This window comes from Gadus chalcogrammus, chromosome 9, assembly GCF_026213295.1.
Source record: "Gadus chalcogrammus isolate NIFS_2021 chromosome 9, NIFS_Gcha_1.0, whole genome shotgun sequence".
Classification (NCBI taxonomy): domain Eukaryota; kingdom Metazoa; phylum Chordata; class Actinopteri; order Gadiformes; family Gadidae; genus Gadus; species Gadus chalcogrammus.
In genome coordinates, this window is record NC_079420.1 from 14,804,581 (window position 1) to 14,818,029 (window position 13,449).

Consider the following 13,449-nt stretch of genomic DNA (forward strand, 5'->3'; position numbering starts at 1 on the left):
GCAGCCAATAGAATTTGATCAAAAAAGAAAAAAACATCCTTATTCTTAAACATGAGGTTTATTTATTTTTTACAGACATATTTTGCATACATCAGTATCAAGAAAGAGGGCACATCTGTCCCAAAGGTTAAGGATCACAGAACATATAAAAATATAACAAAGTAAAAATCTGAGATCACTCTTAAACATTCTGAAATCACAGCAAGCGATCCCTGAGTTGATAGGTTGAACACCATTTCAAGTAAGAGGCTCCTCCCGTCCCAAAAGCCTGGGCCTAAGGTTCTAGTGAAGGTACTCCAGTGTGGTTGCAAAGAGGCGCCTCAGAAGTGTTGGTGTCCTCTCACACACACCCTTCACTAAGGTGAGGGCCAGGGCCATCATCAGCCTTTCCTGGGGAAGGTCCAACCCCTGGCTATTCTTCACAACCCATTCAACCTCCAGGGTAAGATGAGTTTTCCACACCTGATGGGTAAAGGAAAAACAGACCGGTCAGGGAGGCCCTAGTCCAATGATGAGATTAACAATAGTAACAAACTCATGCCTCACCCACATCATTTCATTGTTCATCAATTGTGATGTAACAGCTAATATATCGAGGTGAATGCAAAAGTCAGAATGCTACTGTCCAAATAATATATAGATACACACTAAACAAATACCCATGCGCTGCCAGTCACCTATCCCTATATTCCCAACTCACGTGTTCTGGAGAGTTAGACAGTTTCTTGGCAAGACTGTCGGTGGCCCGTGTCATAACACTTTGCTCAATTTGAAAGGCGATCTCCTTTAGGGCTGCAATAACGTCCCGCAGGTCCTCTGCATTGATTGGATTGGCTGTAGATAAACACATGGGTCATGAGGCCTAAAAAAAATATAATTACGGTTTTGTAAAGCACCTCTTCATTCTGTACAAGGATGAGGGAATTTTCTCGTTTTTAAATGAAAACAACCTATCATTCACTGCCGCTGGATTTGTTTTTGAGGACATACCTCTAGCCATTACATACGAGTCATTCGATTTAACAAGCTGACCTTTACTGATTGTATAACTATGCTGGTAGCATTCTTATAAACTTGTGAAGAATAGCCTAGAAACCAAAACATACATCATAGTAGGCCTACTATGTTTTAGATCCAAGTTCTTAAAGTATGCCCATAACGTGTTCTGTTTACTTCCTTCTTAAGACAGACGGCGGGATAACGCACCCGGTCCCTGTAGGTCCACCTGAGGCTGAAGGTCTCCCAGTAAAGCACTGATGTTGCTCTGATTGTGTCCATCGGTTTCAAGTTCTCCGTAATCAGGTTTGTAGCGTGAATTAGAGGAGGTTTGGTCCATCATATTCCTGCCCAGTGATTCGAGTTCCTTATGGAGTTCAAGGTTTGTACAGTCGGCCTGTCCCAGAAAGGACAAGAAGACCCAGGCATTGTGTACTCCAGAAACATCCTCGGGTATTGCCATCGAAAAACGCTGACTCGTCCACACAGATGTCACCAAACTCAGCTACTGAAACAGAAAAGAAACACAGATGTACGTTTAACATTGGCGATGGACCTTTGAGACACTAAACAGAGGCTCACGACTTAGAACTGTATACTATACTGTGTCGCAACCGTAAACGTCCATTCCTGCATTCAAGTAAATCAAATTGTAAATAGATGAGCAATGCAGAGGTTAAACGAGGAAGAGTTCAGACACCCTGAAAGCAAATGTAACTCACCCTTTCAGACAAAACAATTCGATAGATAGGCAGAGTCGAGTAAACAAACAAATAGTTCACCGGCCCGTCGAACTTTTTCTCAGGTGCAGCCAGCAACGGATCAGCTGCATTATAGCGCCACCGACTGGCCTGGCGTGGCGGTAAGAATTTGATATGCGTATACTAAATTGTAAACATACATGGTAGTTCCCTTTTTCGACCACGTACAATGCACAAATGTACGGTGGCGCATTGCATGCAGTCCAGATAAAGAGAAAAGGAGTGATTGCATCTGTGTACTACAAATTAGAAGGGATGTAAATGAAACGACAGGGCAATACATGGCTGGTCAGGTTCAACTAGCTGGGCTGACAGCGATCTCACACCAGGAGACTGGGAACCTCAGCTGTCTAGCAGCATGCAGCTCTTAAAGCCCCTTGCCTGTGAAAACCCTGGAAGGCTTAAGTATCTATCCTATTTAAAAAAATATATATATTTTCAAATAACTAATCAAAACTTTTGTTCAAATGTATGCTCACACAACCAGGTCAAAGGTTAAATGTTCCACAACAAAGCCTTCTATCATAGGAACGTGATATTTTGACACGTTGCATTGTCCTCCCCCCTCCTGTGGCCACTTAGTCAGGTAATCAATCATCACACACATGTATTGATTTGTGTGTGGACAGCTTTATAATTAGTTCCATTACAATTAGCTCAATGGGCTGTTTGTTAGACGTCTGTATTATGGATCATCCTTTGCACTTGATCTTCATAATATTTGAAGACCATTAACATTTTCTGTTCACAATCAAAATGATGTGGAAAATGCATTTATTGGAGTGGACTTCACTTCTGCTTGAGGTAGGTCTTGGGCCACTGCATTAAAGGAAAACTAGAAATCAACGAACTGATAGAGAAACCTTCAAAGCACAATTTGGACAATGCTTTACAGCAGACATTATTGTTGACATAATATGATGGTATTTCCAGCATTAAAACCCATTTGCTGATGTCTGCCCACATTCCCAGCCAGTCGTTTTTGGCTTCTCTTGTCCTTCAGATCCCAAAATGGGCCAGGATGCTACGTGCAGGTCTGCAAATACTGGCCTCCTCTATATAGCAGAGAGCTTAAGTTTTTATATGGGCCTCTGAGTTTGATAACATTTGTAGCAAATGGTTTGAACTTTTCACCAGGAACAAATCTACATAATATCTTGAATTAAACTTTACCCTAAATAACCTTTATAAATTGTTCATGACTTCAAATTAATACTTTTAAAACAGATGACTAAAACTCTCCAGACAAATACTCATCTAGACATCTAAAATATTTTTAACAGTATACACAAAACAACCAATGTGATGTTCGATAAAATGCTTAAAAATTTATTTACAGAGTAAAACAAATATAGGACATGCTTGTGTTACAAACTGTTATAAAAGTCGGTCTAGTTTAAATGTAGCCCTGAAAAAATCTGCCAGAGTTCGTCAGAATTACAAACTTCCATGATGTCCTGGAAGTTTCCTCCAGATAATTTGACGAGAGCCAGCCACCACCTATGAATGAATGAGCATGGAGATGGCGTTCTCATATTGCCATCAGGACTATGTTGTCACATTTAGTCGGAAAAAACATTTCTGCTGCAAGGTACAGTTAAATTCTCACTACAGACATGGCCCACAAGGAGGAGCCGTTTCCGAAGTCCAATGGGCCGGCATAATCCTCACGCTGATAATTAAAATGCAGACCCCGGACAGCCAAAGCTCATGGATCGCCGTCCTGAGTTTCTACCTATCAGCCTCTTCCCCGCTTTCAGTAGAGACCCACTGTTGGTCGGTCCCTGCAGGCCTGCAGGAAGCACCTGCTTTGGGGACAGCGCTGCTGAGCGGGCTTCCTGGAGCTCCCTGCAGAAGAGCACATGGACTTAACGGTGTGAGGTAGTCCCTCCTCCATTTGTTATTGCCAATAAAAAAAAGGCAACATTATTTACCCAAACCAACACATTTGACTTTTAGTATTCAACGATGAATGCATGCAAGGAGTTACGATTACTATGATTGTTGAGAGAATCTTATTGCACCATCCATGACTTAGGGTGAAGTGTGTAGTATCAAACAGCATCTACTGTAGCAACCCCTCCCTGCCTTTAGAACGAAAAAGGAGAAGCTGCGGTGGCCTGTATTGCCTGCATTGTGTAAGGGGCCATCATGTTATTCCGAGAAGCCAAGGGGTGAGGTTCCTTGATAGAGCTATACATTGTGTTTGGTACTTGTTCTTGCTTTAATGGGATCATACACTAAATAAAAATACTTATGAATATTATATTTGATTATTGCCAAGTTTGTGTGACTAGATTTTACTAAATGCTAGACACACACTGTGCATTCCACTGCTTGATTTTAGGATACAGCTGTATTTGCACCATATCATCCGTGCCTACTTTTCAAGCATGGCTGTCCTGAACTTCTCCACATTGAGCTCTATACGGAGCTCAGTGGCAAGTCTCCCTGTCTGCTCCTTTTTCAGAACGACGTGCTTGCACAGCGCTCGAGCGGACAGACGTTTGGTTGGGTCAGGATCCAGCAACAACTGACAAACAGAAACATGTACACATTAGGACACCATTTTGTCTTTCCCCATGTAGGTAATTTGGTTCCTGCACTACTGGAAGTGAGGAAACTAAAGAGCGAAAATTATGATGTTGGACCCGCAAGGGAGTACCTGCAGAAGGCTTCTGAAGGGAGTAGAGAGCTCCATGGGCAGGCTTGGCAACTGACCCTTCCTAAGGCTGTGCCATTCATCTCCATTTTGGGGCAGAGGTGGAGCACCAGCAGCCAACAGCACAGTGAGACACAGGGAAAAGATATCTGCCTTAGTGAGATTGCTATAATCCTAGAGAAACAAGAGCATGCAGAGGTCATGCTTTTGAGGCACTGTAGGCCATGCCAAAGACGCGTTTGTAGTGGCAAGTTTACATAAGGATGTGTAGTGTGTACCGATGTTAAAACAACCAGTTTACCTCCTGTAAAATCTCACTGGCAAGAAAACGGCTGTCTCCCTCCTCAACTTCTGGACTGGTGAATTTGGTCACATGACCCAAGTCCCCTGCACAAAATGTCATGCAGTGGGTGACATTGAGGTACAAAAAACATTAAAAGAACGAATTACATGCACAATAATACATTTATACCGATTTTATAGATGACGCCTGCTGAAAAGCTTCCATCTTCTTCATCAGTGTCCCCTTCATACTCTGCACTTTTGCCGTTCTGCTGGCATATGAATATGTTGCCTATAAAAAATATAAATAAAACCAATCAACTTGTCATCTGTTGTATTATTAACACAAGTCTATAATACTCATTACTCACACATCCAAGTGCATGGAAGTGTCAACGCCAGTTAAATTAGAATCTAAAGCCAGCAGCCATTGACTTAGTGGCAAGTGAATTATTTTACCTTAGGATGTAGAACACAAAAGAAAATCTAATTATGCGAGTCATTTAATATAAGTAAAGAGAATACATCTCACACATTGGCTTTCAACCATCAAGTGTATAATTTTAGCAGCATGTGTGTAGTACAAGAGCCACACATAGAAAAGGAGCCATTAAAACCCTAATTACTTGGCTTGATGTCCAGGTGGGCGAGGCCTGAGCTGTGGATGTACTTCAGACCCAAGGACACCTGCAGGAGAAGGTCCTTGAGTTCCTCCTCTGAGAACAGCTCCCCCTGGGCCTCCTTCTTCACAATGGAGTCGTATAAGCTTCCACCTGGGACAACAAATCCATCCAGGAACACAAGATGCTGAACAAGACAAACACGCTTTTTGGTTTCATTTTGCCCAATGAAATGCCAGCTCACCATCACAATATTCATTCTGAATAATCATGTGGTCATCTTCGGCCCATGCCGAATAGTAGCGAACTACGTGAGGATGAAGGCCAAGAACGGCGTGTGCGTAAACTTCCTTTAGAGCCAACTGTCTGAGGAAGATAGGAAGGCAGGCATGAAGAGCAACGAATTAAAGCCCAGGAGCTCTAGTCTAGATAATAAACTCAACGCAATTAAGACAATGTCAAGTAAGAAAGACTGTTTTATACAAGGTCCGATGATGACTCACTCATTTGCTGATCCTGCGAGCGGTCTGCGAAGACGTTTGATGGCGTAAAAGCAGCCATCGAGTCTCTTCACACACTTGAAGACGGCTCCGAACTCCCCCATTCCTATTTGTTCCAGCTCCAAGAACTCACTCTGGTACCGTGACAGCATGAAGGCCTGGACAGCCTGCCTCTGTCCACCAGATGGAGAGACTTAGATTATGACAACAACAAAGAACGGAGAGACGTGGAGACTGGTTCAGCACAGCTCAAATAGATGACCCATCTGGACATCAAATATATATTTGGAACATCAGAACATAATGTTAAAAAAATAAACAACACAAAAAAGAGTGTCATCTATGCAAAAAATGCGTTTGAACAGCAGATTTGTCAGTGATCAACCATGCCTAAAAAACATGACATTTTGACTCATGCAGTGGGTGGACGTCCGACAGCTGGGTTCTTAACCGGTCCTCTGAATCTTTCGGAAGAAAGCCAGGAAGTGTGGAGGCAGCAAATGACATAGTATGATGAAAACAAACGGGTCCATGAGATCAGAATAGAAATTCAATTTGACAAAGTGATAAATAGATTTACCTTTGGCGGGAGGAAGGCTTCATCATCCTCCTCCTCAGACGATTCAAGGGTGTGTTTCAATCTGAGAAGAGTTTGGCCTTTAGTCACACAGGAGGCAGAGCCTACACAAAACCTGTTGGGGGTCTGTTTACAATCCTATTAAATCCCATTTAAAACCATGAGTAAGACTGGCCATGGACACATAAAATAGCACAATTATGATATGTAGGACAGCAGCAGACATTTTTTAACATGTGTTTGTTGTCATAACATCGGTGATACCAATAGGTACACAAGCAGTAACTAAAGACTGACTCTGATTAAGATAGGGCCCTTGAGACAAAGTCTCTTGTTGTGACATGTCGTGCACATTGACTACTTCTCCCTGACAGATTAAGATCGCACAAAGTGCAATGCTCCTAATGTAAGGAACCATTGTGCAAGGTGATGCGATTCAATTTCACCTCTGAGCATACTCATGTTCATAATCATCGTCGTCACTTCTAAAATTCTTCCTCTTGTGTGGCTCACTGCCTCTGGTAAGGGTGCTGGGGGTGTAGGGGTTCACGTTGACATCAGGAGTGTGGCTGTTCCCAAGGCTTGAGTCTGCAAACTTAAGGGACGATCGCAGGACTCTTTGACTAACTCTTAACTTGGAGATGGAGTGAGGATCAGACGACTTAGACAGAAGACTCTGTTGAGGAAACAAAAATGTTTTTTTTCACCCAGGCAGCCTGCATGCAGGCCAAACCATTTGGCTAGTTAGTACAAACTGATTTCAGCTTCACCTTCGGTGTACTTGGAGAGTCAAAGAGCCTTAGATTTGTCAAGGCCGTGTAAGGGATAGGGCTGAAGGATTGTGCGATACTTCTACTGCGTTGGCGATTCACCCTGGGGGTCCTGCAAGCAGAACCTGAACTCTGGTTGGAGGAGTTCCTAGAGAGGCAGTAGTCAAAAACTTCATCACTGCTGCTTCCATCGTCTCCGGAGCTACAGAACTCTATCCGCTGGGCGATCCCATCCAACACCATCGTCATCTTCGGGGCCTGTTCAAAGTAGTTACAATAAGTAACAACACAATTAGTCGCGTAAAAGGCTTGACAATATGGTCCCCGTGGAACCATACTGTCAATCGAATAGAAGCGTCTCTCCAAATTTAAAATGTCAGACGCATTCAAAGAAACGTAAAAAGACAATAATACTCACAAACAACCACCACGCTTGAAATTCGCGCTGGGTACGTTAATAGCTTCCTGAACAATTAATCACGCCACACCCTTAACAGTTCCAGCCATCCGATTGGCCAAATATAAATAATTCATACGCCGACGTGACAAATGCGGAGAGCGTATGCTTTTGACGCGTTTTATCGTCCATGCCTGTCAGGTGAAACCTTGTAATATTGCCTACTTGTTTTGCATTTCAGATTTCACATAATTACAACCTATAAGTTTCGGACCAGTTCTATAATATATATAATATATAATACCGATGTCGGTATTGCGTTAATTGACCTGATGCACTTTACTATAAATGGTGAATGGTTAATTGAGGCCAATGCAGAGAAGTACACAGAATAATTGGGCCTTCATTAATTATGAAGTAGCCCACGTGAGCGGAAGTGTGTGACCTCATCAAAACACTGACTCTGGCAGGGGGAGGCAGCCCTTCCTTCTGTGGATGTGACACGCTTACAAATACCCGAATCAGAGCAGCGGGGAATCATGGTATTGCCGTAACTGTTTTCTCGGAGCGGGTCTTCATTTTACTTGTCTCAGCTGAGTTCGTGTCGTTTCCTTTTGGACTCCTCGACAGCACCATGGTCGAGCAGTCGGATCGGGCTCGGCTGCTTGACTGGGAGGAGATCCCACCACCCGTACCAAGCCAGGCGGTTCCTTCGTCACCCGTGAAGAAAAATGCAACGGAGAAAACTTCCCCGCCAGACGGTCGCACACAGGGTAGCAGTGCGCCTCGCACAGGGTGGGGCACCGCTAGCACAAGGGGTCCAAATGTAACAGCTGTGGTCTCCAGCGGGGATGGCAGGCCACCCCGGCTCCGAGTGGATCACTCTGTCCCCGGGTGGGATATAGCAAAGTCCCTGGGTGCTGATCATATCGGCCTCTCGGTGAAGGAGCAGTGGGAGGAAAAGGATCAAATCGTGGCTGTATTCGTCGTTACCTTCGACACCAGATCAGGTAAAAGTAGTATGGCTGGTAGGCCTACTGTTAAATCCTACAACAAAGTTGACTGAGTCATGTTCAATTGAACAGGATGACGTCGCATGTAGTGTGTAACACACAGTCTGACAGTCTGGTAATGTAGTTGTCACTTGTTAGATTTACTTTCATTAATTCTCACTTCTCTTTTTTTGTCCTTGAATTCGAATTATACAGGAAGTAAGTCAGGAATGGACAAAGTGAATAAAGTCTGACCTTGCTTCTATTGCATTGTGCTTCTGAATGACAGGCAACATGGTAGAATGGTCCTTGCCCCAGGATATGGATCTTGACGGAGTGGAATTCAAATCGATTGCCAGTGGCTCTCACCGGATCACCAGTGACTTCATGTACGCATCCTATCCCAAACCCTTAAGCTTATCGATGCTTATTATTATGATTAGTATATACTACTACTCATTAACAGTAGTATACTACTACTCACTTAATACACATTAATAATGAGTATTATTATCAACAGGTCTCTGGAGTCTGGATCAGTATCAGAGTTTGTGTAATACACATTAACAGTACAATGCGTTCATACATTTCTTATCGTGAATGTTTATCTACTCCTGGTAGATATTTCCGTAAAGGTTGTTACTTCGGACTGGCCTGCTTTGCCAACATACCTGTGGAGAGTGAGCTGGAGCGTGGTGCTCGGATGAAGTCTGTGGGTATTCTGTCTCCGTCCTACACCCTCCTGTACCGCTACATGCAATTCCTGGAGAACCAAGTAAGGTGAGTGTTTACCTAAGTGTCCGGCTGGCTGCGGTGAATGTGTGTTTAATGCCGTCTGTGGTCTTCTGTGTTGATTGTCAGTCTGTTTGGTCTTTGGCCTGATCTCTGCATGCACTATGTTATGTACTTTCTTCCTGCCTCCCTTCGTCCTTGATTGCTTGTTTGTGTTCTCTCATCCATAAAGCATGCAACCTAAGTTCCTAAGCCTGCTATGGTCACAGGAGCTTATTTGCCCATAGCTTTTGTTTCAACTGTAAAACGTTGACAAGAAAGGGACCAAAAGCCGTTTCTGCTTTTCCATTCACTACACACTACCAGTTGGTCTCATACCGCTTGAGGAAGAAGGCCTTATTGGTGAGGCTTAAACTGCTATTGTATTGTAGTTATGAAGAGTCTTGTCTTAAACATATTTGATATCATTTGTTCTTATGTGTTTGGGAAAGTGTGTCTCTTGAACATATTTGAAATCTGCATTAAAGACAAGCGGATGCCTCAAACATTTGACATTAGTTGTTACAATTCAGTGCAAGGCATTTAGGCTGTCGGGGCCCTTAGACAGTCATCACGGGGCCAGGGCAGAAATTGACACATGCAAAAGCCAACTAGCAATATATTCTCACGAAAGGCCAACAACACTCTTAAAGAAATACACCAGGAGAAGAGCAGAACAAACACTTTAAATGACCATGGAATGCTGTGAGGGAATGAACTCGCTGGACCTGCTGAAGGCTCTGTAGTCCAGCGTGTGGTGGACCTGCTGAAGGCTCTGTAGTCCAGCGTGTGGTGGACCTGCTGAACACTCTCTACACCAGCGTGTGGTGGACCTGCTGAAGGCTCTGTAGGCCAGTGTGTGATGGACCTGCTGAAGGCTCTGTAGTCCAGTGTGTGATGGACCTGCTGAAGGCTCTGTAGTCCAGCGTGTTTTGTTTTGTGTGAGTGAGTTGAGTAAGAACTGGCCCTGCTGAGAGCTAATTCATGATCATATTTAGTGGAAGTATTTGACTGAGTATTGTTATAGCTTGTTTGAGACCTGCTGTGAGTCTCCAGTAGTGTGCGTGTGTGAGTCTCCCACACACTGCCCATATAAGTAAATGTTCTTGGGTCAGGCTTCGCATTCACCTGAGGAATACAAACAGGTATTATAGATTCTTTCCGCTACTTTGATCTTGAGAATTTGTGTCAAGAGTGGCTAGACTGCGTCAGGATTACACCGCTATTTCTTGTGGCATTGAGTAATGGATCGACTGATAAGCCTTTTTAGACCGCCTGTTGCTACTTCTTGTTTATTTTAACCCTCTACTCTCCAACCTTCAATTATAAATGGACACATGACCCTGAACGTGCCTAAAGCTTGTGCTGGCTGTGTAACCCAGCCAGCACGCTGTGTAAGAGTACCATGTTGTGAAGCAGCCACTGCGGTGTGTTGCAGACTCCAGCTCCGGTGTCCCGGCCAGTACTCCCCCCTGGAGGCCTTCTATGAGGACAAAAAGGCCATCCTTCCTCCGCTGGCCAACGGACAGGTCACTTCCTGCCCGACCTGGAGCGTGACCAATATCAGTCGCTGTATGCACCCGGAAATGAAGGTCAGAGCTGGCACACATTGATGCACGACCCTTAACCTTTTTCCCCATACACTCTACGCTATTTATTCCATGTCATTGATCATGGATCCTAAACAACGGCGAAATTGTGTGACACCAAGTGTGGATGAAATAAAATAAAAAACAATATAATGAATATAAATGTGATTCATTTATTCTATTTATTTAGATTTTAACAACGTCAATTAAGGTTGTTTTGGACATGGTTAGGCTTTTCCAATTAATAAATGAGTAATTAAGGGTTCCTTCATGCAGATCACCCACCCAGCGGGCTGCATGTCCCAGTTCATCCGCTTCTTCGGGGAGCAGATCATGGTCCTGTGGAAGTTTGCCCTGCTGAGAAAACGCATCCTCATCTTCTCCCCTCCCCCCGTGGGCGTGGTCTGCTACAGAGGTCAGAGGCACACGCACGCACCCTGAAAGCCTTTTAAGGTCCAAAACATATCATTGACTTTAGCATAGCCGGCTTTGGTTATTAAACATTGTTCTTTCACTACTCTTCCAACTCCTACACTTTTCCACACACCAGCAGAATCCTTTTTTACACTCACAGCCATGCTGTGCCGTGAGCTACTTGTTCCAATGTGCTGGTCCTATTCCCTCAGTGTACTGCTGTTGCTGTCTGTCCAACGTCTCTCTGCTGGGGGTTGGCGCGGCGGTGCCTGAGCTCAGGCCGTTTTTCTACGTCAACATCGCTGACATCACGGCCCTGAGGACGGAGCTGTCCTACGTGGCTTGTGAGTTTCCGCATATGTTTTAGTTTTAGTTGTGTATGGTGTGGTTGGAATGACTTGACATTTACTGTGTGTGTGTGTGTGTGTGTGTGTGTGTGTGTGTGTGTGTGTGTGTGTGTGTGTGTGTGTGTGTGTGTGTGTGTGTGTGTGTGTGTGTGTGTGTGTGTGTGTGTGTGTGTGTGTGTGTGTGTGTCTGTGTCTGTAAGGCACCACAGAGAAGATCTTTGAAGAGAAGAAGGAGCTGTATGATGTCTACGTCGACAACCAGAACGTGAAGACCCACCGGAGCGACCTGCAACCGCTGCTCCGCTTGAACGCATCGGACAAAGAGAAGTACGCCAAGCTGAGTGAACAGAGGTACGCCAAACCGGACTTAACAGACTTAACAGTCCAACAGAATGCGAATATTGTGTGAAAACATGATTTCAATATTTGACTATCTAATTTATAGCCGTTGATTTATTATTGACTGCACTAATGGATTGAAGGCCATTTAAAGACACAAAATGAAGGCATCTTAAACTGAATTGGAATTGCTCCTATAAGCTATAGGTGTGTACAGGTGCCTGATGCTTGTGGTCTCTTCAGGCAGATGCTGCTGTACTCCCAGGAGGTGGAGGGGGACTGCTCCTCCAACGAGGAGGACCTCTTCATATTGTGAGTGTGTTTTTTAAAATCCTGAAATAAAGTGGTTCTCATCCCACTCTTTTGAATGGTATGCTTCGTGCAACGGGCTCCCACCGCGATCTGAGGTTAATGCATTGGCGTTCCCCTCGCTCTAGGTTCTTCATGGAGCTCAACGACCGGATCTTCCAGATCTTGGGGGAGGTGGCGGCGAGCTCGGAGCCCATCCTGACCGCCGAGCATGTGAGGGCCATGGGGCTGGACCCCCAGGGCGACCGCTCCTTCCTGGTGGATCTGCTGGAGGTGTACGGCATCGACGTCATGCTGGTCATAGACAACCCCTGCTGTCCCTGAGCCCTTCCTGATGGGCAGGCGCCAGGTCACCTGGATGGGGTGTGGGGGGGCCCCTGTGTGCGTGTGTGTGTGTGTGTGTGTGTGTTTGTGGTTTGGGGTGGCCACTGGATATATAATGCCTTCAAGGCCCCAGAAGATCCTCGGTCACATAAGACACTGCCTCAACCCTGGAGTGGGCGTCGCTTCCCATCTCATTAGGTCCTTAGTTCTCTTTCTCTCTCTGTATTTACATTTGTTCGTTTTCTGAGCATCCCAAGTCTGTTGTTAATACTGGGGGAGATCTAAAGGAGGGGGGGGGGGGGGGGGGGGGGGGGGGGGGGACCACTCTGCTGGATACACAGTGGCGGATTGACACCTACCTGGTAAGCAGCCTTGTTTTGGTTTGTCTTCGGCTCTGACGGCCTGTCACGTCTTCAATCACCCGCCGTTACATTTCTAGTGTTTTCACGACAACGGCACCCACCTCACGCTGAGCTGTGTTGTGAACCCTGGGGTGCAGCGTGCTAGCTCTAGCTAGCTCAGAGTGTTTCGATGAGGAGGAACATTCCAGTAGATTGGATGGTTTGCTTGTGTGCCTTGTCATCCACCTTACGCATCGCTTCTAGTATCCACTAATCTCATTAGTTGTTAGTCTGAAGAAAGAGTGCTGCCAGTGGTGAGGATTTACAGCCATGGAGCTCTGTGTGCTTTAAATACTCGTCACAAAGAAAACACTTTGTCGTAAGATGTCGTTTAACATCTTTTAATAAAATACATTTCTTTAACTTTTGGATGAAACATTCTGTTCTTGAGAAAGTAA

General features: G+C 44.7%; 3 protein-coding genes across 4 annotated transcripts; 1 reads left to right on the forward strand and 2 right to left on the reverse strand.

Annotated features, from left to right (window-relative positions):
- Positions 1–20: 20 nt before the first annotated feature.
- Positions 21–1,849, reverse strand: bida (BH3 interacting domain death agonist). 2 transcript variants are annotated; one of them, XM_056599198.1, is made up of 4 exons: positions 1,719–1,849; positions 1,207–1,504; positions 701–834; positions 21–462 (listed from the first exon to the last, which is right to left on the reverse strand). In XM_056599198.1, the coding sequence occupies exons 2-4, from the start codon at positions 1,457–1,459 to the stop codon at positions 283–285; spliced, it is 567 nt and encodes a 188-aa protein (XP_056455173.1). In that variant the 5' UTR covers positions 1,460–1,504; positions 1,719–1,849; the 3' UTR covers positions 21–282. The 2 variants fall into 2 exon arrangements, with proteins under 2 accessions (XP_056455173.1, XP_056455172.1); XM_056599197.1 differs by having other exon boundaries at positions 1,207–1,501; positions 1,719–1,826.
- A 1,183-nt stretch (positions 1,850–3,032) lies between these two features.
- On the reverse strand, positions 3,033–7,697 carry wee2 (WEE2 oocyte meiosis inhibiting kinase). The gene is made up of 12 exons (XM_056599169.1): positions 7,587–7,697; positions 7,169–7,426; positions 6,845–7,074; positions 6,402–6,462; positions 5,825–5,994; positions 5,566–5,687; positions 5,328–5,474; positions 4,892–4,993; positions 4,721–4,806; positions 4,423–4,593; positions 4,142–4,290; positions 3,033–3,605 (listed from the first exon to the last, which is right to left on the reverse strand). Exons 2-12 carry the CDS (start codon positions 7,415–7,417, stop codon positions 3,437–3,439), a joined length of 1,656 nt encoding a protein of 551 aa, XP_056455144.1. The 5' UTR covers positions 7,418–7,426; positions 7,587–7,697; the 3' UTR covers positions 3,033–3,436.
- Positions 7,698–7,982: 285 nt separating this feature from the next.
- dennd11 (DENN domain containing 11) lies at positions 7,983–12,934 on the forward strand. The gene is made up of 9 exons (XM_056599174.1): positions 7,983–8,575; positions 8,847–8,946; positions 9,179–9,337; positions 10,767–10,920; positions 11,194–11,332; positions 11,544–11,675; positions 11,879–12,029; positions 12,261–12,329; positions 12,455–12,934. Exons 1-9 carry the CDS (start codon positions 8,200–8,202, stop codon positions 12,648–12,650), a joined length of 1,476 nt encoding a protein of 491 aa, XP_056455149.1. The 5' UTR covers positions 7,983–8,199; the 3' UTR covers positions 12,651–12,934.
- The last annotated feature ends 515 nt before the right edge of the window (positions 12,935–13,449 follow it).